Genomic DNA, 24,985 nt, shown 5'->3' on the forward strand with positions numbered 1-24,985 from the left:
TCGGTTTCTTAATTTTTGACCTGGCAGTACAGTGGTGCCCCGCTAGACGGAAATAATTCGTTCTGCGAAAATTTTCGTCTAGTGGGTTTTTTGTCTAGCGAAGCGGCAATGACAGCCGCGCTTTCGCTATATGGAAAAAAAAAAAGACGAAAAATTTTCGTCTTGCGAGGCAGTTGTATAGCGGGGCACCACTGTATATTCTGAATTATGTTGTGTGTGTGTGTATGTGTGTGCTATGCAAAAATCACAGTGCAGGAAAAACTGTCAAGCTAGCCAATGCCTTTACATAGCTCCATCCTTATTTCAGATGACGTGATATTTACCAATAAATTGCAATGCTTAGGTGGTGATATACCACAATATTGGAAACCTAGTATCGCCGAACCCTACTGTTCATCTCTACATAGTTCCACTCTTATTTCTGATGTGATTATTAATTAATTAATTAAATTTATATGCAACCCTATACCCTCAGGTCTATTGGTCTTTTTATCTCTTGGAAATTCAGCAGATCGTGAGAGTTTTTTATATTCCTCAGTGCTCTACCTAAATCAAATCATCTTTCTCTTTCCTCAGATAATGATCTTATAATACCTTGAATCAAATTTCATACTAATGAGTAAACAGACCTGCAAAGGTCAGAGCTGTACTGACGTTTATCTATAATCTGCATTTCAATATACACCTGTAAGGCAGAAAACAAGATAAAAATACAAAAAAGTACAATGGATTCAATTAAAAATGCCGGTGAACTACAAAATTAATTAAAAAGTGGATAGAATAAAAACGAGAGCAATACAATCTCAGCTAAAATTTGCAAAATGCTAATGGAAGTTGGTGGAATATGTTTGTCAGAATGTTATTTCCAGAAAGAGGCCAGGGTCACGTCTACACCATACATTTAAAATGCAAGGCTTCTCACAAAGAATTCTGGGAAATGTTTAAGGGTTCTGGGAACCATAGCTCAATGGGGGGTAAAGTATAGTTCCCAGGGTGGTGTGGGTGTGGCTCAAGACTAGAATGAATGGGTGGCCAAATCACACTGGGTTCAGCAGTGGAACAGACTGCCTCAGGAATTGGTGGTGGGCTCCTCTTCACTGCAGCAGAGGCTGGATGGAAGGTGACAGGAGATGCAGAAGAGGACAATTTCCCTGCATCATTAAGTGTGAAAGGGGGAATATTAGCAAATGTAACTTGTCTATTGCACATCTCAAAAAAGGATGGTATCTGCCATGGGCCTTTTTGGCAGAGCTTTCAAACAATGGCAAGTAGAGTATCATGCATGAGAAGGTGCTCCTCACATGTTTCTTTCTTTTATCAGCCACATTGAACAATTGTAGGCCTATCACAGCAGTGGGAACCACCAAACCCTCGACCCTAATTAGGCCCACAAGGCCTCCATATTTGCTGTGCCTGTCTGTTTGGCTCATCTGTGCCCAGCTACACATCACCCGATGTCATATGATGTCAGGCATGGGGCAGAGAAAAGCTTGGCTTCCAACAGCACCAAATCCAAGCTGCAACTGTCAAGGAATACCCTCCAACATCCCGCTAATCAAAATTGGGATGTTCATTTTTTGGTTCTTTTTTTTTGTAATAAATTTTTATTATTATTTTTCAGATATACAACCAATTAATTCAACATCTAATACAAATTATATCCCATAACTCCGCCGAGTTTGACTTCCCTCCCCCACGTCAGTCGGTTTTGTAGTCCAATCTTATCGCACAGTTTTTTATTCCTCCATATTAGTCTCTGTCAAAGGTTTATTCCAATCCTACCAGTGTCTTCAAACTTCCTCTATTCAATCTTAAGTACTCCACAAAATTACTCCAATCTTTTTGAAACCTCGAGTCATCCTGGTTTCTGACCCTGCCAGTCAGTTTTGCAAGTTCAGCATATTCCGCCATCTTCGTCTGCCACTCATCAATTGTTGGTAATTCCTGTAATTTCCATTTTTGGGCAAGCAATGTTCTTGCGGCAGTTGTTGCATACATGAACAATCTTTTATCTCTCTTAGCTATTTCATCTCCCATCAGACCCAATAGGAAGGCTTCAGGTCTTTTTGGGAAAGTATATTTAAACATCTTCTTAAGTTCGTTATAAATAGATTCCCAAAAGGCCTTAACCTTGCCACAAGTCCACCACATGTGATAAAAACTCCCTTCCTCCTGTCTACATTTCCAACACATCTTATCATGCATTCTATACATTTTTGACAATTTTACTGGAGTCAAATACCATCTATACATCATTTTGTAAAGATTTTCCTTCAAAGATACACACTCAGTGAATTTCATCGTCTCTTTCCATAATTTTGTCCATGCGTCATATTCTATATTATGCCCAAAATCTATAGCCCACTTTATCATTACTTCTTTCGTCAACTCATCTTTAGTATACCATTCTAACAACAAATCATACATTTTTGTCAAAAATTTGCCTTTACCTTCTAACAGCTCAGTTTGTAATCTAGATTTTTTCTCCTCAAAACCAGTTTTTTTATCTTCTAACATCAAATTATTCACCTGATGATACTGTATCCATCCTGTAAAAGTATCTTCAATCTGGTGATATGGCTTTAACTTCCAACCTCTTTCCGTTCTCATTAACAAATCCCCGTATGTGGACCTTCTACCTTCCATATTAACTTTCTTTAGTGTAAGTACATCAATCGGTGAGATCCACCATGGGGTTTTTCTCTCCAGAAGACTCTTATTCCTATCCCAAACTTCGAAAATGGCCCTCCTTATCACATGGTGCGTAAAACCTTTATGCACTTTTACTTTGTTATACCAAAGATAGGAGTGCCATCCAAATCTATTATCATGTCCTTCTAGATCTAAGAGGTCAGTATTCTGTAATGTCATCCATTCTTTTAGCCAGCACAAACAGGACGCTTCATAATACAACTTCAAGTCCGGCAGGGCAAAGCCCCCTCTTTCCTTCTTGTCTATCAGCAGTTTGAGTTTTATTCTTGGCTTCTGCCCTTGCCAGATAAATCTTGACAAATCTTTTTGCCATTCTTTGAATTGTCCTGTTCCTTTAATTATCGGAATCGTTTGAAATAGGAACAACATCCTCGGTAAAACATTCATTTTGATTGCAGCAATTCTTCCGCTAAAGGATAGTTTAAATCTAGTCCAAACTTCTAAATCTTTCTTAATCTCTTTCCAAGCTGGTTTGTAATTGTCTTCAAATAAGTTAATATTTTTAGGCGTTAACCAGATTCCCAGATACTTCACCTTCTTTGATACCGCTATACCAGTTTTTTGCTCTAATTCTTCCACTCTCTCTTTCTCCATATTCTTCACCATCATCTTTGTTTTGGTTTTGTTTAATTTAAATCCTGCAAGTTGACCAAATTTCTCCATCTCGTCTAATATTTTCGGAACACTGCTCTGGGGTTCCTCTACCGTTACCACCAAATCATCCGCAAAGGCTTTTAGCTTAAATTCTTTTGCACCAACTTTAATTCCTCTTACTTCCGGGCAATTTCTCAATCTTTTAGCCAAAATCTCCAGGACCTTTCATTCATTTTTTGGTTCTGAGAACTTCTGGGAGTCAGGTGACTTGTGCCAGAGTGCAAGACCAAAAAACCCCCAGTGATTTTTTTGCCTGGTACTTTGGCACGAGCCAGCTGATTCATGCCACAGCACTGGACCAAAAAATGAGACATTCCGGGATCCAATCAGAAGTTGGCTTGGCTTCCATAATTCCAGAATATCCAGCCTAAATCAGGATGGTTGAGGGGCATGCAAAGGCATAGTCCTTTGTAGCCACGGGTTGAATTGTCACGGCTTAAAATTAGCCACTGTTTCTTTAATACAAAAGGAACTGAGTCGGCATGAGTCAGTGGCCTACAATGAATCAGCAAAGCCTGCATGACTCATGCCAACCTTTCACCTACATATGCCTGTATGTATAGAGTGGTCATTGATTGTGTGTGCTCGTGGGTTGGTCAGATGGTAGAAAGCTGGTTGCATTTGATATGTATAAAAGCTGTCGGTCGTAATTGGAGAAGATTATTTTTAGAATAAAAGCAGCATTCTGCAAAGTACTCTTTCTCAAGGACTCTTTGTGCTGACTAGGGTCCGAGGACCAGGCAAAGGAGGTCAGAACATTTTTCCTTTTCCCCCCTTCCAAAAACTGACATGAATATGGTGCCTGACATTGTCACTCTCCTTCTGCCAAAAATGGGATCACCATTGTCGAAGCAATGATTCTGCAACATCAACTTCGTTGGACTAGTCATGTTGTGCAGATGCCTGACTATCGTCTTCCAAACCAACTACTCTATTCCGAAATTAAAAATGGTAAGCGTAATGCTGGTGGTCAACAAAAGAGGTTCAAAGACTCTCCCAAGGCAAAGCTTAAAAAAAGGTAATATAAACACCAACAACTGGGAAACACTGGCCTACAAGTGCTCCAATTGGAGAAAAGCCTTTACCAAAGGTGTCATGGTTTTTGAAGACCCTCTAGCTCAGGACGGAAGGGAGAAATGCACTAAGAGAAGGCATGCTTGGCAAACCCTCGCCATGATCAACTCCTGCCTGGAAACCCATGTCCCCACTGTGGAAGGATGTGTGGATCCAGAATTGGCCTCCACAGTCACTTATGGACTCACTTTTAAAACCATGTTTATGGGAGACAATCTTACTCGGCTACAAGTGATCGCAGAAGAAGAAGAAGAAGAAGAAGAAGAAGAAGAAGAAGACGACACTCAGGAGCTCTTCATTGCACCAGAGAGCTCTCAATTCTTCCTTGACAGCTGTGTGTTGAATACAAACTGAGGTTGCCAAGGAATAATCTTTATAGCTGCAGCTTAAATTAATTTTGAATTAAAAACTGTGTTTGTAAAGAAAGAACTGGGCATTAAGTGACCGTCCTTTTGACATTTCAGTCTTCTGGTGTCAGGTAACTGTCAGCTGGGGTGCTCTATCCTCCTGCCAAAGTGGTCCACAGAGGGTTGCTCACTTCTGGGTCCTTTAGTTGGATGCAATTCCTCATCCCTGTCTTAGAACAATACAATATTGTTTTTCTTTCTTTGGTGGTGGGAGAATAATTCCTGAAGTGCACCACAACCAGTAGGGAACCATTGCTTACTAATACTGGAACATAATAAGAGCCCTGGTCGATTAGGCCACAACAGTGGAGGCTGCTCCATCAACTTCAGTGCATCCTTAGCCAGGTCTGACCTACTTGCCTTCAGAATAACAACCAGTCCAGGAGGTGGTCGTGTCTGTCAGCTTCCTCCTTCTCCGTCTCAGTACTGCCCTTGTAGAACTCAGCAAGGAAGAGGATGGGGACAAAACTAGAAATAATTGTCTCTGCCTGTCATTGTCTCTGGGTCTACCAACTGTGCCATCTCTAATCCTGGAGGTTTCTTCTTCTTCTGTTGTTTTTCAAGTTACCTTACAACATCACTTGGTGGATCTTTCATTGAGGTCAGATGTAATCACCATTGAGCTAGAATAAGCTTCCCTCTAGCAAGGGTATTTCTGAAGAGAAAATGTTTCAGGTCAAGCATTAAACTCCCAGAAATGGACCTCAGAAATATCATAGGGTTGTTATCTAGACTATTATAAGTATCAAATTCTCTGTGCAGAATATAAGGATGGGTGAATCTGTAACTCTCCATTTTTCATTTTTCGCACCAGCATTTTAATTTTCCACATTTTTTAACCAGTTTGCAGTCTCTTTCTCTTTCATATATATATATATGTTTTCACAAAAAATTGCCAGCATGATAGTGTGCTTCTCCTAATATAGACATTTTTGTGTGTGCATTTTGGGCTAATAAATACATTTTGTATTGCAAAGTGCAAATCTGGCAGGTTCACATTGAAAACTGAACTGAACCAAATCTCTCCCCCGTCCCTAGGAGCAAAAGTAGGATGTGATTTAGGATGCCCTGAGTTTTTAATGCCACCTCAGCCATGCCTTTTCTAGGTTTCTCATCCTTTTATCCTAATTTGGGAATAATATTGTTGCTATCACTTTCACATTTACTACACGGTTCACTGAGAATGTAGAGCAATTAGGAAAAGTGTGACATAAATATTAAATAGTATAGACATGAAGCTTCAAGAAAGAGAGACAATCCCCATGTTTTCATGCAAAATGTAGTTGTAGATAATTAACAGGAGTTGCCGGGAAAAGAGACAGTGTATTTGTGGCATGGTAGCATTCAGCTAAGCTTCAGTTAAGTATGGTGGGTTTTGTTTTTTAAAAAGAAAAAGGCAAATTTTAATTCTTTGCATTTTAGAATACACAATTTGTACATGACAACAGGGGGTACCCATGGAAGTTAGTACCCATCTATTGCCTTAACTGCCCACAATGTAAATTGCTTTAGTTGAATGCTAGAAGATCTGAAAAGCAGAAGTTAAAACAGGCATATATTATTATTTTTTGTTGACCATCAACATTTCGGGTGTCAGACAAACTAAATGTTACGTTAGTCACAGTGTTTCTGAAGCATGTTTAAACTGGTCATTTTTACTTTGAAGAAAAAGCAGCTCTGGGACCTTGTCCAGAACATGCTCCAGATCTGGATTGGTACCCCACATTCAATATTCTTCTCAGAATCCCTTAGTGCATTTTAGGGGCATATAACAGGTGTGAGCAGAAAGCTGGCATGTCTCCCACTTCCACCTCACAATCTAGGTTTAAAAAAAACAACATTCTGTACTGGAATCCCGGGGCTACAGTTTCTTCAAAATAAAAGTTAAGAGTTCCAACAAACATTTTTAACAGCATGAGTAAAGTAACATGCCGTTTGGTCTTGTGTTAAATTGATTCTCTACGGCATCTGAATTGGCATTTGTCCAGATCATTTAGACATATGCTTTGTTGAAGAACATATACCACCAGAGTGCAGAGACGACAATTCCAAATATGTTTATATTGCACCAAAAAAACCCCCAACTGCTATAAGTGGCACTGACGACTCCTTTCAGACCATGCCAAGAACCCACAAATGGCTGATGCTAGGGCTGAGAGGAAGTTCAGGTACTGGTGACTTCAAGGTTGGATTACTGCAATGCACTCCATGTGTGCCAAAATGAGTTCACATGGCTTATGTTGGAACAGGTGTTCCAGAAGGATCAGAATGAAAACATTTATTGTTACCATTTTGCTCAGTTTAAATGTATTTAAGTTTACAGCAATACATGTTGGTTCTCAGAAGATGCCTTGATGCCTACAAAGTAGTCTTTGAAGTGGAAGCTATACCACTTCGTATTCTCTCTGGAATGAATCCAGTTTTCCCTGAAATATTTTAGAAGCTTTTACTGACAAACTTGAACTTGATCTCTTACCGGGAGTGCTGCCCCATCCAGAAAAGGTTATCAACCTACTCCATGAACTTCAGAACCTCTAAGCAGTGATACTGTCAACTTGCCTGGGCTGCGTTTGTTTCTTCCAGTGCAAATGCCGAGCATCAATTCAGCACAGTGAAGTTGCTCGTGTGTTTATGCATGTCTGCACTCTCCCTAAATTGGAGGCTCCAAAAGCAGAGGACAAGCAAAGTTCCCTAATGGCCCTGGATTCCTGCATAAAGACCTTCTTAAGCAATTGTGTACAGCAGCGAAACATGTATAGTGAATAATTGGAATTTTCCCAAGCAACCTTCTGAACAGCAGTGGATTGATAAAATTGAGGACACTATGATTATATACACATTTACTCAACAAGTGCAGCAAACTTCTTTAAAAAAAAAAGATATGGCACAATACTATAGTTTCCATAGGTCTCCTGTTTGGAAGCCCTTCAAGCCTCTGACCAAATTTCAAATACAGATGAATATTCCCAGACTTGCTACAAAGAGGACCCAGTAATGGGATTGGCTTTGTCTCCATTTGGGACCCCACCTCTTCCTCCTTTTCCTTCCCGCAACCCCTTATTTCTTCATTCTGAAGGAATCCAGCACATCTCGCCAGCAGTCTGGAAGCCTACCAAGAAGACATCCATAACTCATGTGGCTCTTTAGTCACTGCAAAGCCACTCTTCATTTCTATTATATAGACTCAGTCCCCCAGCAGCATCTCGGCTATCACATTAAAAAAAATTACTTGGCAAGCTAATTAGTACAGAAGATATTCATTCTTTCTTACAGGAAACTGAACTTTCTTTTGGCAGCATAGAAGTACACTTTGTTTCTGGATTGCCTGCATTTTCAGCTTACCATCAAGCCTTGCTTCATAGGTAAATCATATATATATATATACAGTGGTACTTCGACTTACGAATTACTCAACATACGAATTTTTCGACTTACGAATGAAAAAAGTGCCCGCACGCCTACGAATTTTTCGACATCCAAAGGACATCCGTTGGTGGTTTTAGATGGGGTTTACTTGACTTACAAATTTTAGATGTGGTTTACTCGACTTACGAATTTTTCCGAATTTTTCGTTTCCTATGCATTCCTATGGAGAAATCGCTTTTTTCGACTTACGAATTTTTCGACCCACAAATGTGCATTCGGAACGGATTAAATTCGTAAGTTGAGGTACCACTGTATATATATACTTTATGTTCATCTGTGAAAATGCTTCCCTCTCTCACACTTTTTATGCACACAATATCTTCTGCTTGCTTAAAGTTATAAGAAATGGAGAACTTCCACATTTCTGTCTTGCCTCTCCCCTTTTGATGTTGCACATCATCTGTCCTCTTGCTTGCTGTTTTGTGTTTTAAAATTGTCTTCAAACATACAGGCTTGCATGGAATGCCATGACAGTCATAGCGTCTCCATGCTACATGGTGCCATCTTCATTATGGAGAATGGCCACAGTTGAGATGGATTGCAGCTTAGCAGGCAGAACATCTGCTTTGCATGCAGAAGGCAGATTCCTTCCCTAGCAGTCCCAAGTAGGGCTAGGAAAGCCCCCCCCCCTCTGAAACAATTGCAGGTCTTTTGTACCTACAATTATTGTACATTGGGAACAGAGGCACTGCATTCTAAAGATGAAATGGAATATTGCAAATGTTTGTGTGTGTAGTTAAAGAGACTGTCAGCCGCAAACTCCCCTCTCTCTCTCCAAAACAATTACCTGTCAGATCTTCAACGCAACAAGCACTGTTATCAAGGAAAATCCTAACCGCCTTTGCTAAATGATTGCTTCAAATTGCAGCATTTTGCTCACAGTTATGATTTATTTATTTCCAAACGGACGTCAGGAAGTAAGCAGCCTTCCTCAGTAATAACAATGTTTGGATTTATTGTCAGCAGACATTACCAAATAAATCTTATGGAGGATGGATAGAGAAGAAAAGCAGGCAATAATATCAGATTGTTCCCTTCTGGCATTGTCCTGATGTCTGGTGTGTTTACATTTAGGTTTTGGTTTTTTTTTTAGATCTACATTTCTCTGTCTGGCTTAACAACTTCTTTCCCAGCTTCAGAATTATGTTTGTGATATATAGATATTGCTAGTGTTGCCAAAAGTTAGAAAAAATCTGTATTGGGCTACAGTACTTTGTTGCTGTTTCACATAGTTGCTTGATGGCCAGTTATAAAACATTAGCGCCAGGGTTGTGTACTGCATTCTGCGACCTGTATAAAATGATGCACACTAAACACACCTTGACATTCTGGACTCTTGTGTAAAATTTATACGAGTTCTTCTAGTGAGGATGGTCAAAGCGATAAGCCATCCCATTCTCCCTCTTTTTTTGTATAATCTTTTTAATTAAGTTTTACAGTGCACATTTAAATTCATAAATTAAACATCACCATCAACATTTAGGATTCCCTGAATCCTTAGACTCCCCTCCACACTACCATGGTTACCATTTTCAGTCTTTTTCAACTGCCTCACATATTTTCTCTATTTTTCTTAAATAGTCCACTTTTTACCTTAGTTTTTAGTACAGTGGAACCTCGTGTTACGGACGGGATCCGTTCCAGAGACCCGCCCGTAACACGGAACTGGCGCAAGCTGAAGCGCTGCATCTGCGCATGTGCATGGTGTGATTTAGCGCTTCTGTGCATGCGCGAGCAGCCAAACCCAGAAGTAGCCCGTTCCGGTACTTCTGGGTTGCCGTGGGACGCAACACGAAAACATGTAACCTGAAGCAGACACGAGAAGCCAAGTTACAGGGAACCAGGCAAAGGGCCTTCTCGGTAGTGGCACCCGCCCTGTGGAACACCCTCCCACCAGATGTCAAAGAGGAAACCACCTACCAGACTTTTAGGAGACATCTGAAAGCAGCCCTGTTTAGGGAAGCTTTTCATGTTTAATAGATTATTTTATTTTAACATTCTGTTGGAAGCCGCCCAGAGTGGCTGGGGAAACCCAGCCAGATGGGTGGGGTATAAATTATTATTATTATTATTATTATTACTCAAATCCTGTCAAAGTTTTTAGTTGTTTACAGATTTCGCTTGAGGACACTGTGAATTTTTCACATTCCTTATTAAAGTTCCTCTCTTCTTGGTTTCTGATTTTCCCGGTTATTTTTGCCATTTCGCCATAGTCCATCATCTTCAACAGCCATTTGTCTGTGGTCAGGACTTTATCTTCTTTCCATCTCTGGGCCAGTAGCTTCCGCGCTGCTGTCGTTGCATACATAAATAATTGTTTCTGCTCTTTTGGTATCTCTGCACCAAGCCATCCCATTCTCAGACCACTGGGAAATTCTTTTGGCATTAGATCCAATGTGGAAGATCCAAAAATAGGATCCCCTGCAGCCCCCCCCCCCAATTTAAAAGTAGCTGTAGGGAAGAGATGAAGGCAGCACCCACATTTTGGATCTCCCTGCCTATTGGCACCAGGCAAGCGCCTTTGCTGTACTCTTTTCAGTGCCCTGTAAACACATTTTTGTTTAGACAAGCTTACCCAGATATATAGAAAGTTGGCGTGTGTTTTAACCTGTATTTCACTTATCATTGATTTTAATTAATTTTTGAATGTTTAAAATAGCTGCTTTTTACTGTTTTTACTGATCATTTTATTTTATTTTTTAATTCTTTTTGTGAACTACGTTAAGGTTGTTAGGGGATTTTTCTACAGTCTAGTGGTATATACAATTTTATGAAATAAATAAATGAAATGATGGCTGCAGGGGGAATAAACTCTTTCCATCAAGAAATTATCTCCCTTTAAGTTGCCAACTCCCTTTTGAAGCTGGTGTTTGCCCTGCAGAGGAGAATGTACAGTACTCTCAAGTGTATCTTGATGTTTTTATCCATGGGACCAATAGCATCTTCAGAGGAAGGTAATTTAAATTGAGAAATCATTGCTATAGAACAGGTTGAAGTCACAACAACAAAACCAACCAAGTCTCCCCTAGCACCATGGTTCCGATAGTCTGTTTTTAAAAAGCAGAAAGTCTTGCTCTTGCAATTCCTACCTCTCATCTTTTTTGAGCCTGAGATTCAGCAGACATTGCTCAACAAAACTCCACATCATGATAGGGCACTTCCAAACCGTTCCTATTTTCAGATGGGATTCCATTATATACTGGCAAATCCAGCGTGCTCAGTAAAAGCTGATTTGGAGCTCTTGCACAACAAACATGCTTCTCCCCCCTCCTAAATACTGGCCTGTTTGCAACCAGGAAAGGAATGGGAAAATGCACTGGAAAGTGTGGGGTAACATTTGCTGGATGCAGTTTCACCTGACCTTATAGCAAAGAAATCAGAATGAATGTCCAGCAGGTAGTCAACATCATCTAGTCTCCCTGAAAACAAATCAGGACGAATGCTCTATAAACAGTTTGTCTGTAAGTGGTCCATGACTATGGAGTTGCTTTGAAAAGCAAAATTAAGATATTTTTGGCTTTAAAAGTGGGTTAGATGAATTCAGTAGCTCCTGGACACCATGATGCTATCTTCAGTATATGCTAAAGAGGAAGTATACACAGGGAGCCCTATGAGGCCTCAGCCTCCGGTAACAGGACACTCGTGAAGCGTTTGGCAGCGGTCTTGTATCTCAGCAACTCATACCTGCTCATATGAGCACGCAAAACAGCAGAGTAAACGAAAGCTCGGCTGCGGAAGTATGTAGCACCGCTAATTTTATTGCTATATGTCAAATCAAACCAAATTAAAACAAATCATAATAAAGAAAATAACAACAGTGCGAGGAGCAGCTCACACAGACATCCTGTCTGTCCGGGAGACAGAACAAAAAGCAGAAATACAAAAGCACAGAGAACGGAAGTGCTGTGTCTCAGTTTCGGAGGAATGGAATGTAAACAGTGTGGATCATGAGATCCAAAAGCAATGGGAGAATGAATAATACTAACATGCCCCACCACTGCTCCTGACACACACACACACACACACACACACACACGTTACTTGATGCTTTGCTACAGAAGCAAGTCTGGCTCCCAACTCGAGTGCAAAGCAATGGGGACCCCATTAGGGCACCTCTGGGAGCTTGGAGTTACTTCCTGTACTATGGTCTGTTGCACAGGTCAAGCAGAGGACTTGACATCTAGCTATACTTTCCATTAAAACTGGCGGTACTTATGAAAAATGTGTTGTGGATCAAGCTGCAAGACAAGCTGATACTAACTAGTAATAAATAACTTCATCACATCTGACGACCCCCATCCTGTTCTCTGAAACTCACACACAGATGCACACATTTTTATACATTTTAAAAGCATAGCAGTCAGTAAGAGCTGAGCTACATGACCAGTGGAATCTTCTGGTGCCTTGATTCTGGACTTTACCATTAAAGACTGCAGCTGGGGGACGGATGGACTGAATCAGGGCTATACCATATCAAAAACAAACAAACAAGACACCCAGCCACACTTTACCTGCAAAACTGCCACAGTGGACAGAAACCTAGCCTAGAATCTCTTTGCATGTCCAGAGGGTTTTATTTACAAAAGTGAGCATTGATTAATGCCTTCAGATCTTCGTCTGCATTCTGAGTTGGTACACTCAACAACAGCTACACCTAAAGAGCCTGCCGTTTGTGTAGCTTGGTAGAAAAGGAATCTTCCTCTCAGGCTGCAGTCCTGCAACCACATACATTTCTTCTAACTGTGGCTCGCAGCGCTGGGTAATTTGTGCAACTACAGCTATGGAAATACTGTGATATATGCCTATTTCCCCTTCCTGTGTCCTATATAGTTCTCAGGGAGATATTCGAACCAATTGTCAAGCACACCAGTCCTTGTTCAATTGACACCTCTGCTCTGCTCCAGGCACCCCATAGCACAAGGAAACCAATTTAATAGAAATGCTCTCAGTTCGTTTCCATGGAATATGCCATCCCACTGCAAAACTTGTAACAGCTATACATTACTGCTCCACCTAGCCCTGGATCTACATTTTCTCTCTCTGTGATTATATTTCAAAGATAGCTTTCACTGCTGTCACCTTCAAGCAACCTTACTGAGTTCTTGTCGGGAGCTGCCAGCCTCAAAGGAAGAAAGGTCTGCTCCCTGGATGTCATCTCAGATCAGCCTGCTGTCAGAGAGCTGGTGAGTGAGGCTGAGATGGAAAAGTCACAGCCCTGCCCTTTGCCCCTCATTTCTCCTGGCTGGTCCAGCCTTCCTGAACCTGGCACCCTTCAGATGATGCAGGACTACAGCACCCACCATCTCCACCCCTTGGCCATGCTGGCTGGAGCTGATGGGTAAAGGGAAAGGAACCCCTGACCATTAGGTCCAGTCATGTCCAACTCTGGGGTTGCGGTGTTCATCTCGCATTACTGGCCGAGGGAGCCGGTGCACAGCTTCCGGGTCATGTGGGCAGCATGACTAAACCGCTTCTGCTGAACCAGAGCAGCGCACGGAAACGCCGTTTACCTTCCTGCCAGAGCGGTATCTATTTATCTACTTGCACTTTGGCGTGCTTTCAAACTGCTAGGTGGGCAGGAGCTTGGAACGGGCAATGGGAGCTCACTCCATTGCGGAGATTCAAACCGCCGACCTTCTGATCAGCATGCCCTAGGCTCTGTGGTTTAACCCACAGCGCCACCTGCGTTGATGGGAATTGTAGTCCCTCCTAAATCTGAAAGGCTGGAGAAAGACTGGGCTACACCAATGCAGGAAGCATTTCAGGACTTGTACCTGCATTGTATGGGAAGTGCTTCCCACATACAGTACATGCAATTCTAGCCTATTGATATTGCATACCTTTCAACATTTCTCCAGTGAAAATAGGGACGTCCTATTCAACAACAACAACTTTTTTATTTATATCCCACCCATCTGACTGGGTTGCCTCAGCCACTCTGGGGAGCTTCCAACACATATAAAAACATTGTAAGACATTAAACATTAAGAAACTTCCCCATGAAGGGCTGTCTTCAGATGTCTTCTAAAGGTTGTATAGTTACTTATCTTCTTGGCTTGTGGGTCACAAAATTCCGTACCCTCCAACACTTATCCAATGAATATAGGGACATCCTAAGGAAAAGTAGGCCATTTGAGGATCAAATCAGAAACTGGGACAGCTTCTGTAAACCCAGGACTTCCCCTGGAAAATAGGGACACTTGGAGAGTCTGATATTGTCACTTGGGCTCTGCTTATCATCCCATAATCAAGAGCACATAAGAGCAAGGCCTGCAGGAGCTGAGAAGTTTTTGAAAGAGTTCCTGGAAGAGGTGGGGCAATGCATCTCATTAAATAAAATGCAAGCCTCACCAGTTAACTGTAGAGATTTTGGCTGCACACCCATTTTATTCCAGAATCAATGGATACAGAGTATTTGTTTTTTTTCTACATAGCCCACACACAATCTAGATCAATTGCTTATATTTCGTCCCTGCAAAGCACTTATTGAGAAACTGGTTTATTCCAAAAATAAGGCTCATTGCAAATTGAATCTGCATCGCTCCACAGTATGCAGTTTCTAAAACAGATGTAGGCAGGCCTGGCAATGGGGGTTGTATTCATACACGCCCCATGATGCTGTACCAAAATCGCAAGTGCTACTTCTTCATTCACCTGGGGGCATTTGCAGGGAGGAAAAGTCACAGGTAATCTAATCCCAGAGAGGTTTTTCAAAAGCTTTACAAGTAACCACACCTATCCTTGTGAATGGCAGGATCTATAATTAATCTAGATTGAAAACAGCATGTTGAGGACAAGCATGAACAATTCTGGATTGAGGGGGGGCGGCGGCGAACTGCATTTTGTGCTATTATAAGGTTAGTGTGTACACAGCTCTGGAAATGTCACTTGCTGAGGCTGAATTGTTAGGAGGTGCTGTTTATCTGTGCTGATCCACTTGCCTTTTAATATAATGCAGTGACCTGATTCAACATTTTTGTTATTTCTATTGACAGTCTCTCTCTCTCTCTCCCCACCCACCCCCACCTCCGGCCAAGCTAATTTGTAAGCCTCACATTGGCTGGAGAGGTGAAGAACAATGGAATGTTCCAACTAGGTTTTACAAGCTTCTGCAGACACATCCCCATCTGGACAGTTGATGGGGACAGAGTGTCACCAGCACTAAATTATGGTGCTTAAAACCTTGTTTTGACTGCCCATACACTACCAGGTCAGGTTCAAGACACTTGGATTAATTTGCAAGGCCTGTGATGACTTGGAACTAGGATAGCTCAAGGACTACCTGATCCCTTGCAACTCTGAGGTCTTCAAGGAAGTCACTGTTAATGATTCAGATGCACAACTCATATCCTTCAGAAACCAGTATTGTGAGCCCAGATTTGTGGAACTTCCTTCCAGCTGAGGTCAGATAGGCCCACTCTCCCTGTTGAACTTCTTGCTCTTACTGAAGGCTTTTTTCTATTCTAGCAGGTTTTCTAATTGAATTCTGATTTTGTAGGTTTTAGCTCATTTTTACTCTTATTGCCTGTGGTCCCCTTGTACACTGCTCAGGGATGACTGTGACTAAGCAGAATACAAATTGTTGAAATAAATAAATACCGGTAACTATATTGAGTGGGAGATTTCAGAAAAGAATTAGAAATGGAGGAGTATAATCTTCTTAACTGTTGCTAACTTCCCCAAGCATGGAGTTTTTATTTGAGACCATAGCTCTGATTCTTTCTTGAAATCTGTCCTTAAATTATCATGGTTATATTTAGCCAGTTTTTCCCCTCTATCTATCTATCTATCTATCTATCTATCTATCTATCTATCACACACCCAAAATAGCTTATAGGGGAATTTTTTCCCTGGGCACTTTATCATATGTTTTGTTAACATTGAATTCCACCCTTTCTGATTTTGTTAAATTAATTTCATACCTCAACAGCTTGCTAAATTCATCAATCTAACTCAAGACATTTAAAAAAAATTCAGGATCTTTGACAAATAATGCACCATCAGCATAGAGATTAACTGCCTGTGGTAATGGCTCAATGGAGAGCACAAACAACAGGGGGGATGAGGGTCACCCTTGCTGAGCATAAACTTAAGTCACAGGTGACTAACCTTCAAATCTGCTGTATTCCAACTCCCATCAGCTCCAGCCGACATGGCCAATAGTCAGAGATGATGGGATCTGCAGTCAAGGGACCCCATTCCTAGACTTATTCCCTGGCATGTATAGTTGAAAAGCAGCTCAGATAGCACAGCTGGGAAATATATCTTTTTAACACTATCAAGCAGAGGTGGAGAACTTCAGGATTGTGGGCCAAATATGACCATCCAAGTATCTCCATCTGGTCCTTGAAACTCTCCCCAGGCCACGCCCATTAGTGTCAGGGACTGGCAGGATGAGGAAGAGTGGGGGGAGCCACCCACCTGCAAGCCCCCCCCCCTTGAACAGCACAGAAGATGACTTAGATCCTGGATCCTGGTAGTGGGACACTGAAGAGCAGTTTGCAGAAGGGACAAGCTGGGAGGTGCTAGAAACAGGAGGCGTGAGCAATTAAGAGGGGTCAGGAGAAGGAGGTTCTTCCAGAGGCTGAGAGTCACAGTCTGAGTGCAGACTCAGACAGAGAGGAGTCAGGGAGTGGCCCCGCTACCCACCAGCAGGACAGTCTCAGTTCTGCTGACTTGCCTCCCCCTCTGACATCCTGATTGAGCAGAGTCCTGCACATTGCTGAGCAACAGGCCAGACAGGCCCAGAGGAGGAGCTCACCACTCGATGCAACCTTTGTCTTCTTGGGAGGGATCCAAAGTGAAAGACTAAAGGAGGAAGGGTGGAACTAGTGGCCAGTTTCATTAACCTCTCAGCTGGAGTAAGGTGAACCACAGTGTTGTTATTTTCTGTTAATAAAGAGCTAATTGCACCCTGTGCCTGCCATGTGTGTGCCTGCCTTGTGGCTGATGAGGCTCCTTGACCCTCAGTGACCCTAATGAGCACCCTGAGTGTAATGTGCCCTTGAACTGTGACCATGCCTTTTGCTTATCTAGATGGCGGGTGCAGTCGGATGTGTGAGTAGGTGTAGAAACTACCCTACTGTGCCCCTCCCACTTTTGCCTCTGGCTTTGCCCACCACTAAAATGTGGTCCTCTGAATGTTGCTCAGAAAGGAATGTGGCCCTGGAGCCAAAACATTGGCAAACCTGCTGTAAATAGCTGGAGCAAGTCAGGGTAGGCAGTGCCCAGTGAAACGTCTCATTAGCTCAACTCTATAATGCAGTCCTTTACATTATGGTTCTGTTCTTGCTCCTCAGCTTAACTCAGCAGTGTGGCTTATGTCCTCAAATCACCCCATTTGCAGAGGAAGGTCACAACTCTTTTTTTCAGAGTCCTCTTCTGTGTCCAGACTCCATTAACAAGCAACCTGACTGCTTGATACAAGATAGGAAAGGCCAGCTCAGTTCCTAAGTTCCTAATCATACAGTTCCAGCTCCTTGATGCCTTGCTCTGAGTGGTATAGTGCAGAGCACATGTCAAGTGATGCTCTGACCCTGGATGGTATATGGACCACAGGTAGCAAATAGAGGGATGACCAGGAAGAGTCAAGAGGGAGCAAATTAAGCACTAGCCTTGTGACAGAAGTAGTGTGGACAATTTCAATGCAAATTATGCTGCACTTTATGAATGTGAATGCATTTTTCTAGGTTATAAAGGCACCATTAGGAGTAGAAAGATCCTTATAGCACAATAACTTTTATTATTCAATAACTGCAGGCCTATTTTAATAGCTTTATTAGTTCATAGCAGTACCACTGACTCTTCTTCTGGGGTATTAAGTTGCTCTGTAGTCCTAGTGGAAAAGAACCCCAAGGAGTTAGCTAAAGTGTGTTGACGATTTTGGAGAAAAGCAACCATGTTAGGACATCATCCTTTGGAGCCAAGAGGGTAATGGTGTGGGTTTTCTTTAATGGGCCACACAGGAAGAAAAGATGGGTTGCTTTAGAACCATGCCTCCATAGGTAAGGGTGCAGATGAAAGAAGTTAAAATTGCATCTTAAACTATGTTGATGACCTGATGGCTGAAAAGCAGGAAGTAAATATATCCAACAAATAAATAGCTGCCAATGGGGAACCCAGATAATTGCTTGTATAAAGCAAGGATGGGAAACTCATGGCCCTCCAGATGTTGTTGGACTCCAACTCCCATTAGCACCAGTCAGCAAGGCCAATTGTCAGGGATGATGGGAACTGTAGTCCAGAAACATCTGGTGAGTCAAAGGTCCCATGTTTTAGAACGCTGGCACGGTAGAGAGAGGATGAGATTTAGCACACCCTGTTCCCTAATATGCACGCAGGGGATGTTTTACGGGGAGGTGGCATTAAAAAAATCGCTCACTTACAGCAGCTGTCTGAAGTGGCACAGTCTCATTGTGTCATTTCTGACACATACAGAAAACAGCAGTGCTACAATTAAATGAATGCAATATAAATTCATTTCTTTCAAAAAGACATGGGGGGGGCAGTTTTTACCACATCAGCTGTGTCCAAGAATTGAAGCTCACTAACTTTGTCCATAATATCTCAGTGGACATAATTGAGAATTAAGCTTCCCCCAAGCTGTACAGCCCCATTCTGGGTTCCATTGAACAGCAATTGACAAAGAGACAAAATCCAGGAACTGACTTCTGCAGGTATAACTTCTAACAGGTGCTGTGTTAAATATGGTCAATGGTATTACATGTTCACATTATCTTGGCCCTCATGTGGAACTCAAGACAAGAGCTGGCCCAAGGACCATCAGCTAAGCATCACAAAATGGCAGGCTTCTGACAAGTGGGGACTGCTTCCCCTCTGGTCCTATTTCAAAACAATTTGACACGAGACAGACCACAATGTGTCACAAGCAGAGAGCAAGAGCAAATAAGAAACAGTGCATCAATTAAATGGCAGAGCCAAGGGTTCGAGGTAACTAATTCAGACTCTGCAGCAAGGAGAGGTGGTTGAACCCACATCTGTCCAGGTAATGGACTCCAACTCTCATCAGCCTGAACCAACATAACCAGTGCTCAGGGAGCTGTAGTTCAGCTACATTTGGAGGGCCACAGGTCTCTCCCCCATTCTGCAAGAAAAGCCCCTCCACACATCCTGGGTCAATACCCAATGTGACCTAGAGGGGAAATGCACCTAATCAGTCTTACTCAAAGAACACCTTCGATTTTACCTTCCACCTGCCAATTAACACCCTATCTGTATCTGTCTCTTAGTTCACTTCCAAAACCATTCATTTATCAGTAATGTATTGATGAGATGTTTATACAGGACACACACACACACACACACACACACACACACTGCCCCAGGCCATTTTAACTACTTGCAGCCAAATTCTATACATGTTTACTATGCAAGTATGTCTGACTGAGTTAAATGGGGCTCACTTCCCAAGTAAATGAGCATAGGATTGCTGTCTCAGGCTACAATAATATGCACACTTGACTGGGAGTATGCCTGAGTAGATACATAGAGGATTGTACTTGTATGGTGTCTGTATGTTCTCCATCTAGATAGAAGAAAAACCCACAACAGCTTCATCACACTCTGAATTGCCTTTTTAGATGCGGGGACTATTACCTGCAGTGAGCTAAACGAAGAGGAAAATGTAAGTTGTCACAGAGTGAAAGAAGATGGCGCCAACATTCATCTCCTTTCCATGGACTTATGACAGATGAGTCACATCCCTGACCCCTGATCTTAAATAGGAAGCAAAGTAACAGGGGAATTTATCCAAAATCCATGGTTGGGTTGGCAATACCAGCCAAAATGTCAAAAAAATCCAAATGCCTGTCATAGTGGCCTAGGACCTGGGAGACCAGTGATCAAATCCCCACTCAGCCATGAAGCTCATAGGTTAACCTTTGGTCAATCAGTGCCTCTCAACCTAACCTACCTCATAGGGGTGTTGTGAGGATAAAATGAGGAGGTGGTTAAGTGTGTATGCCACTGAGCTCCTCAGAGGAAAGGTGAGATATAAATGCAAGAACAGAATGTGGCAGACCTTTGAGTTTTCCAGAACACTTCATCCATCATGATGTTACATAAATCAAGGGATGGGGGATAGGGAGGGAGGCTGGGGGTGGGAGTAAAAAGATGCCTAGCTAAGTTAGACTTACGTAGTGCCTTGAATGTTGAAAAGTGTATATAAATAAACAAATAATAGTCTAGCATCTCAAATATGACTGTCTCACCCGCCTCTGGGTTTGTTTGTGTGTATGTGTGTGGGTGTTATTCAGGAATAAATGTGTGTGTTTAGTGCATGTTTGTCTGCAGCATGCATATGTTTGCAGGAATGAGAGAGAATAAGAATGAGATTGAAGAATGCATCTACTCAAGCATTAAATGATCTGAAAGAAGTGGAGTACAGTCACCACTGAGAACGTGGAGTTGTTTAACAGCTTCATGAGCTTTAAAACCACACAAGTCTCTCTCTATAACGCACAGATGTTCAGGGTAAAGTTAAAACAAAACGGATCTCTCTCTGCGCCTGGGTGCTTAGATTTGGTGGGTATCCATCTGGATTCATCTCTGAGAACAAGCAAAGTCTCTAGGCAGAAGCTTGTGAGTGAATTAAAAGTTCATTTAGTATGAATTACAAAAACGTGGAACCAGGTGGGGAACATCTGCCGGCCTGATCCCAAGCGCCTTTGCCAAGTGGAGCTACCCTCTCAGTGGGAAGAAAACGGGGAAGGAAGGCAAGACACCCAGAATAGCAAACAAGTGAGCGCTCTTTGATGAGAGAGGGTTTTGTTGTAGTTTTGTTTTTTGAACGCGGAAGTGTTGGGACCGTCTCTGCATATAGCAGTACAGGTACTGTACTGTTGTTACCAGGCGCGCTGTCCCTGGTGCTGAAATATCAAACTGTCCGTGGTGCTGAAATTCGCAAACTGAAGCAGAACTTGCCTGAACTCACATTCTCCATTGGAACCGCCCCCCTTCCCCTTCCCCTTTCGGAAGCTCTTAAATATGTATAGTGGCTCCAGGCCATTTCCCCTCCTCCCCTCCCCTTCATCACTTTCCCCGGTACGCTCACAGAGGCGAGACCCCAGGCATCCCTTTCTCTCTCCCCACTCCAACGCCCCCCACCCCACAAATCCTCCACCCGTACCTACCAGGCTCTTTCTAGGGAACTCGTTGAGCACGATGCTAATCACGGGGATGTGCAGCGCGGTGGCGACGAAGTCCATCTCCAGCATCTCGCTTCTGCTCTGCGGGAAGGCGAGGATGGCCGAGACCCCTTGCACCACGACGGTGTGGCAGATGCTCTGCAGGAAGGAGACCGGGTCGTTGCTCCACGAGGCGCTGGGCGAGGAGAAGGGGAAGAGAGGTAGATCGCCCAGCCCCGCCTCGATGGCCATCACGACCTCCAGGGACAGGTTGTAAGGCAGAAGCCCCTTGACACGGTTGAGGGTCTCCACAGCCGACAGCAGCGCCTCCCGGGGCAGCAGCGGAGGGAGACCCTCGTCGCCACTCCCGTTGCTCAAGTGTGCCCTGCTCCTCAAGCCGGTTCCCGCTCGCCACCTCCCTGGCGACCCTCCGGACCCCTTCCACTCGGCCGCCCTAGGCGCCTGCGGCTCGGCTTGGGGTCCGGCTGCCGCCTCTCCTCCTTCTCTTCCGAGAGCAATGCCATGGTGCGGTCCTGGTCCCCAGGCGTCAGCGCCGGCGGGGGAAGTGGCAGCCCAGGGCTGCAGGTGCGCCGCGCCGATCCTTACCGTGTGCCCGATCCGCTTGAGGATTTGGCAGGGCTGCGGGTGGCAGGAGGAAACGGGCACCCTGGCCAGCACCAGGGCGCAGGGCGGCAGCAGCAATAGGCACACCCTGCTCAGGAGCCACCACACGCTCAGTCTCCACATCACGGGAGAAGAGCCCGGTGCCCTGCGCGCAAGGAGAAGCCCCCTTCTCCCCCGCTGGCTTGGCACCTCAGCCGCCGCCTCCTCCTCCTGCGACGCTAGGCGCTCCTCTCCCAGCCCCTCGCCTTTCGCCAGCCATACAACTCGGACGGTTCGCCAGTCGCTCCGGGCGCCTTGCGGGCTCCTAAAGTCCACATCAGCCAGGGCGGGGAGAATACCGACGGGCAGCCGCCGTCTCCCGTCGGCGGAGGCTTCGGATCTCCGCCTCGAAAGGGAGACCTTCCGCTGGCCGCTCTCGTCGTCGTCCTCGCGCCTTCCACCCAACCCGACGACGCGCCCCAGGGCTTAGCAGGGGAGTCGCGAGAGCCACTCCATCCCGGGCGGATCGCCGCAGCCCTTCGGGGCGATCCCTTCTGGCTCCATGGCTTTCGTCTGCTAGGAGGGAACAAGCGGGGAAGCCAGATCTCCAGATCGCAACGGAGGGAAGCAGACTCGGGATCCCAGCCTCCAGATCTGCCTCATCTCCCTTCGGTCACTTTGCTTCTCCTTCTTTTCTCCACTCCTTCCTTCCTTCCTTCCTTCCTTCCTTCCTTCCTTCCTTCCTTCCTTCCTTCCTTCCTTCCTTCCTTCCTTCCCTTGTTTCTTCTTCTTCTTCTTCTTCTTCTTCTTCTTCTTCTTCTTCTTCTTCTTCTTCTTCTTCTTCTTCTTCTTCTTCTTCTTCTTCTTCTTCTTCTTCTTCTTCTTCCCCCTCTTTCCCCCTCTCCAAGGCGCTTCCCCTTCCCGCTCTTGCAAAGAGGAGACCAAAGTTGCCCGGCGAGGAGGCTGAAGCGAGAGGCAGCCGCTCTCGCCGCTCTCCGCTTGTCCGAAGTGGCTCCAGTCGGTCGCTTGGCTGCGCTAAACTCCCACCGACTGGCTGCCTGGCTGCCGAAGACAGCTTTGGGGGAGGCGAGCAGGTAGAGCCCCGAGCGGGACAAGCTCCCCGCGAGGGATGTTGGGGGTTGTAGTCAACCCAGACCGGGTGCTGGGAAGCGCCCACAGCTCCAGGGCTTGGGGGGGGGGGACGGGGGACGACGCCTTGGCTCATCATCGGAGCCATAGTTTAGAAGGCTGCTTCCCTCCTCCTCCTCGCCCCATCGTCACAGATTGTCTAATATTTGATGAGCTAGAAGAGAGCTGGAAATCCCCAAGAAGGATGGGGCACACCCCCTATTTCCCAAATAATTTCCTGGAACGTCTAGCCCAGTGTTCCCTGCACTGGTTGGTAGTGACTCTCCAGGATTTCAAAAAGAGCAATGAACCTGGGCATTGCATGGAAAGCAGATGCCTAGATAGATAAATAGATAGGTAGAGATAGATAGATTTGTAGAGTTGGAAGAGACCAGGAGGCTCATCTAGTCCCTTGCAATCCAGGAATGCAATGCAGGAATATTTCTACGGAGATACAGCAATCATACCCTCCAGCTATGGGTTGCACTACCTACCCTGTCTAACAGCTGCATGACAGGCAGAAAATCAACAGGTGCACTGTTAACCTCCATAAAAAGAAGGGGTGGGAAAAATCCACTCATCAAACGAATATAAAAATAGACCTAACTGAAGATCAGACTGAAAGCTTATCAAGTCTAGAATTCTATTGTCACACTGGTTGGCCAGATGCCTGTGGGAAACACATGGGATCACAAGAGTTGGAAGGAACCTAGTCCAAGACCCTAAATTGCGGGAAATTGCAGCTGTCCCTTATGGACCAAACCTATGACCTTAGTGTTATTAGCACCATGCTCTAACCGACTGAGCATGAGCACAAGAGCTTCCCAGTGAGAAGATCCAGTGAGAGCCCCCGTGGTGTAGTGGTTAGAGCAGAGGTTTTCAACCTTTTCGAGTCCACTGCTCACTTGGCCAACTGCATTCTCTCTGTGGCATCCCTGTGGGGCTCAGAAGCCCAGTTATGTCACCCCTTGCCTGCAGAACTGGCAGCCTCTCACCCTTTTAAAAACACCCTCAGCCTCCTCCCCCCTCTCCTTGGGAGTCCTTTAGCCAGCTGCAGTTTCCACCCCTGGTCTCTGAGCTGCCACCACACCCACAAAGAGAGGTGCCTCCTCACTCTTCCCCTCAGGGAACTGAGAAACAGCCTTGATCAGCCCCAGAGGCACCATTCACCTGCAGAGCTTATAGCCAGGGTTGCTGCAACAAACAGCTGTGCAAGCCTTTGGGAGGCAGACACACAAGAGGGCATCGGAAGGAAGGAAGGAAGGAAGAAAGGAAGGAAGGAAGGAAGGAAGAGGGATAGATGCCACTGGTTGAAAATACTGGGTTAGAATATTGGGCTATGACCTGGGAAAGCTCGGGGCTGGTCCCCATTTGGCTGCAAAGCTCATTTGGTGACCTTAGGCAAATCACTGTCTCTTGGCCTAACCTACCTCACAGGGTTGTTGTGAGGATAAAAGGGAGAAGGGAGAACCGCTTATGTCACATTGAGTACCTTGGAGGAAAGGTGGAATATAAACAAAATAAATAAGAGGCCCAGCACCTAGTATTTCTGGAAACAGGGGCAGACTTCGGTAATCTTTTGCAGTATGGTGCCCTGTGTGGGGCCAAATTTTGGAGGCCCCAAATGCATCTTCTCAGTTAAAGAACTTCTCATTTTTGCACCTCCTTGGCTCAGAGCCTGTGAATTGAAACTGCCCGCACCGCCCTAGATCCAGTGCAGCTGGAAATATGCCTCTGATACTGAAAATGATGCCGTGGCATCATGACAAGTAGCATTTCAAAGAAAAGGTGTTTAAGAAATGCTAAAAATTTCTGAAATTGTGCAGGGCATGGAGA

The 24,985-nt window shown here is 44.3% G+C and overlaps 1 protein-coding gene across 1 annotated transcript in view; it reads right to left on the reverse strand.

Moving 5' to 3' along the window:
• Positions 1-22,752, reverse strand: part of GRIN3A (glutamate ionotropic receptor NMDA type subunit 3A) — a 96,740-nt gene extending 73,988 nt beyond the window's left edge. Inside the window, 1 exon segment of the mRNA XM_033173616.1 lies at positions 21,425-22,752. Within this exon segment, the coding sequence (XP_033029507.1) occupies positions 21,425-22,165 (741 nt within the window). The 5' untranslated portion in view covers positions 22,166-22,752.
• Positions 22,753-24,985: the final 2,233 nt, after the last annotated feature.

This window comes from Lacerta agilis, chromosome 16 (genome assembly GCF_009819535.1).
Source record: "Lacerta agilis isolate rLacAgi1 chromosome 16, rLacAgi1.pri, whole genome shotgun sequence".
Lineage (NCBI taxonomy): Eukaryota > Metazoa > Chordata > Lepidosauria > Squamata > Lacertidae > Lacerta > Lacerta agilis.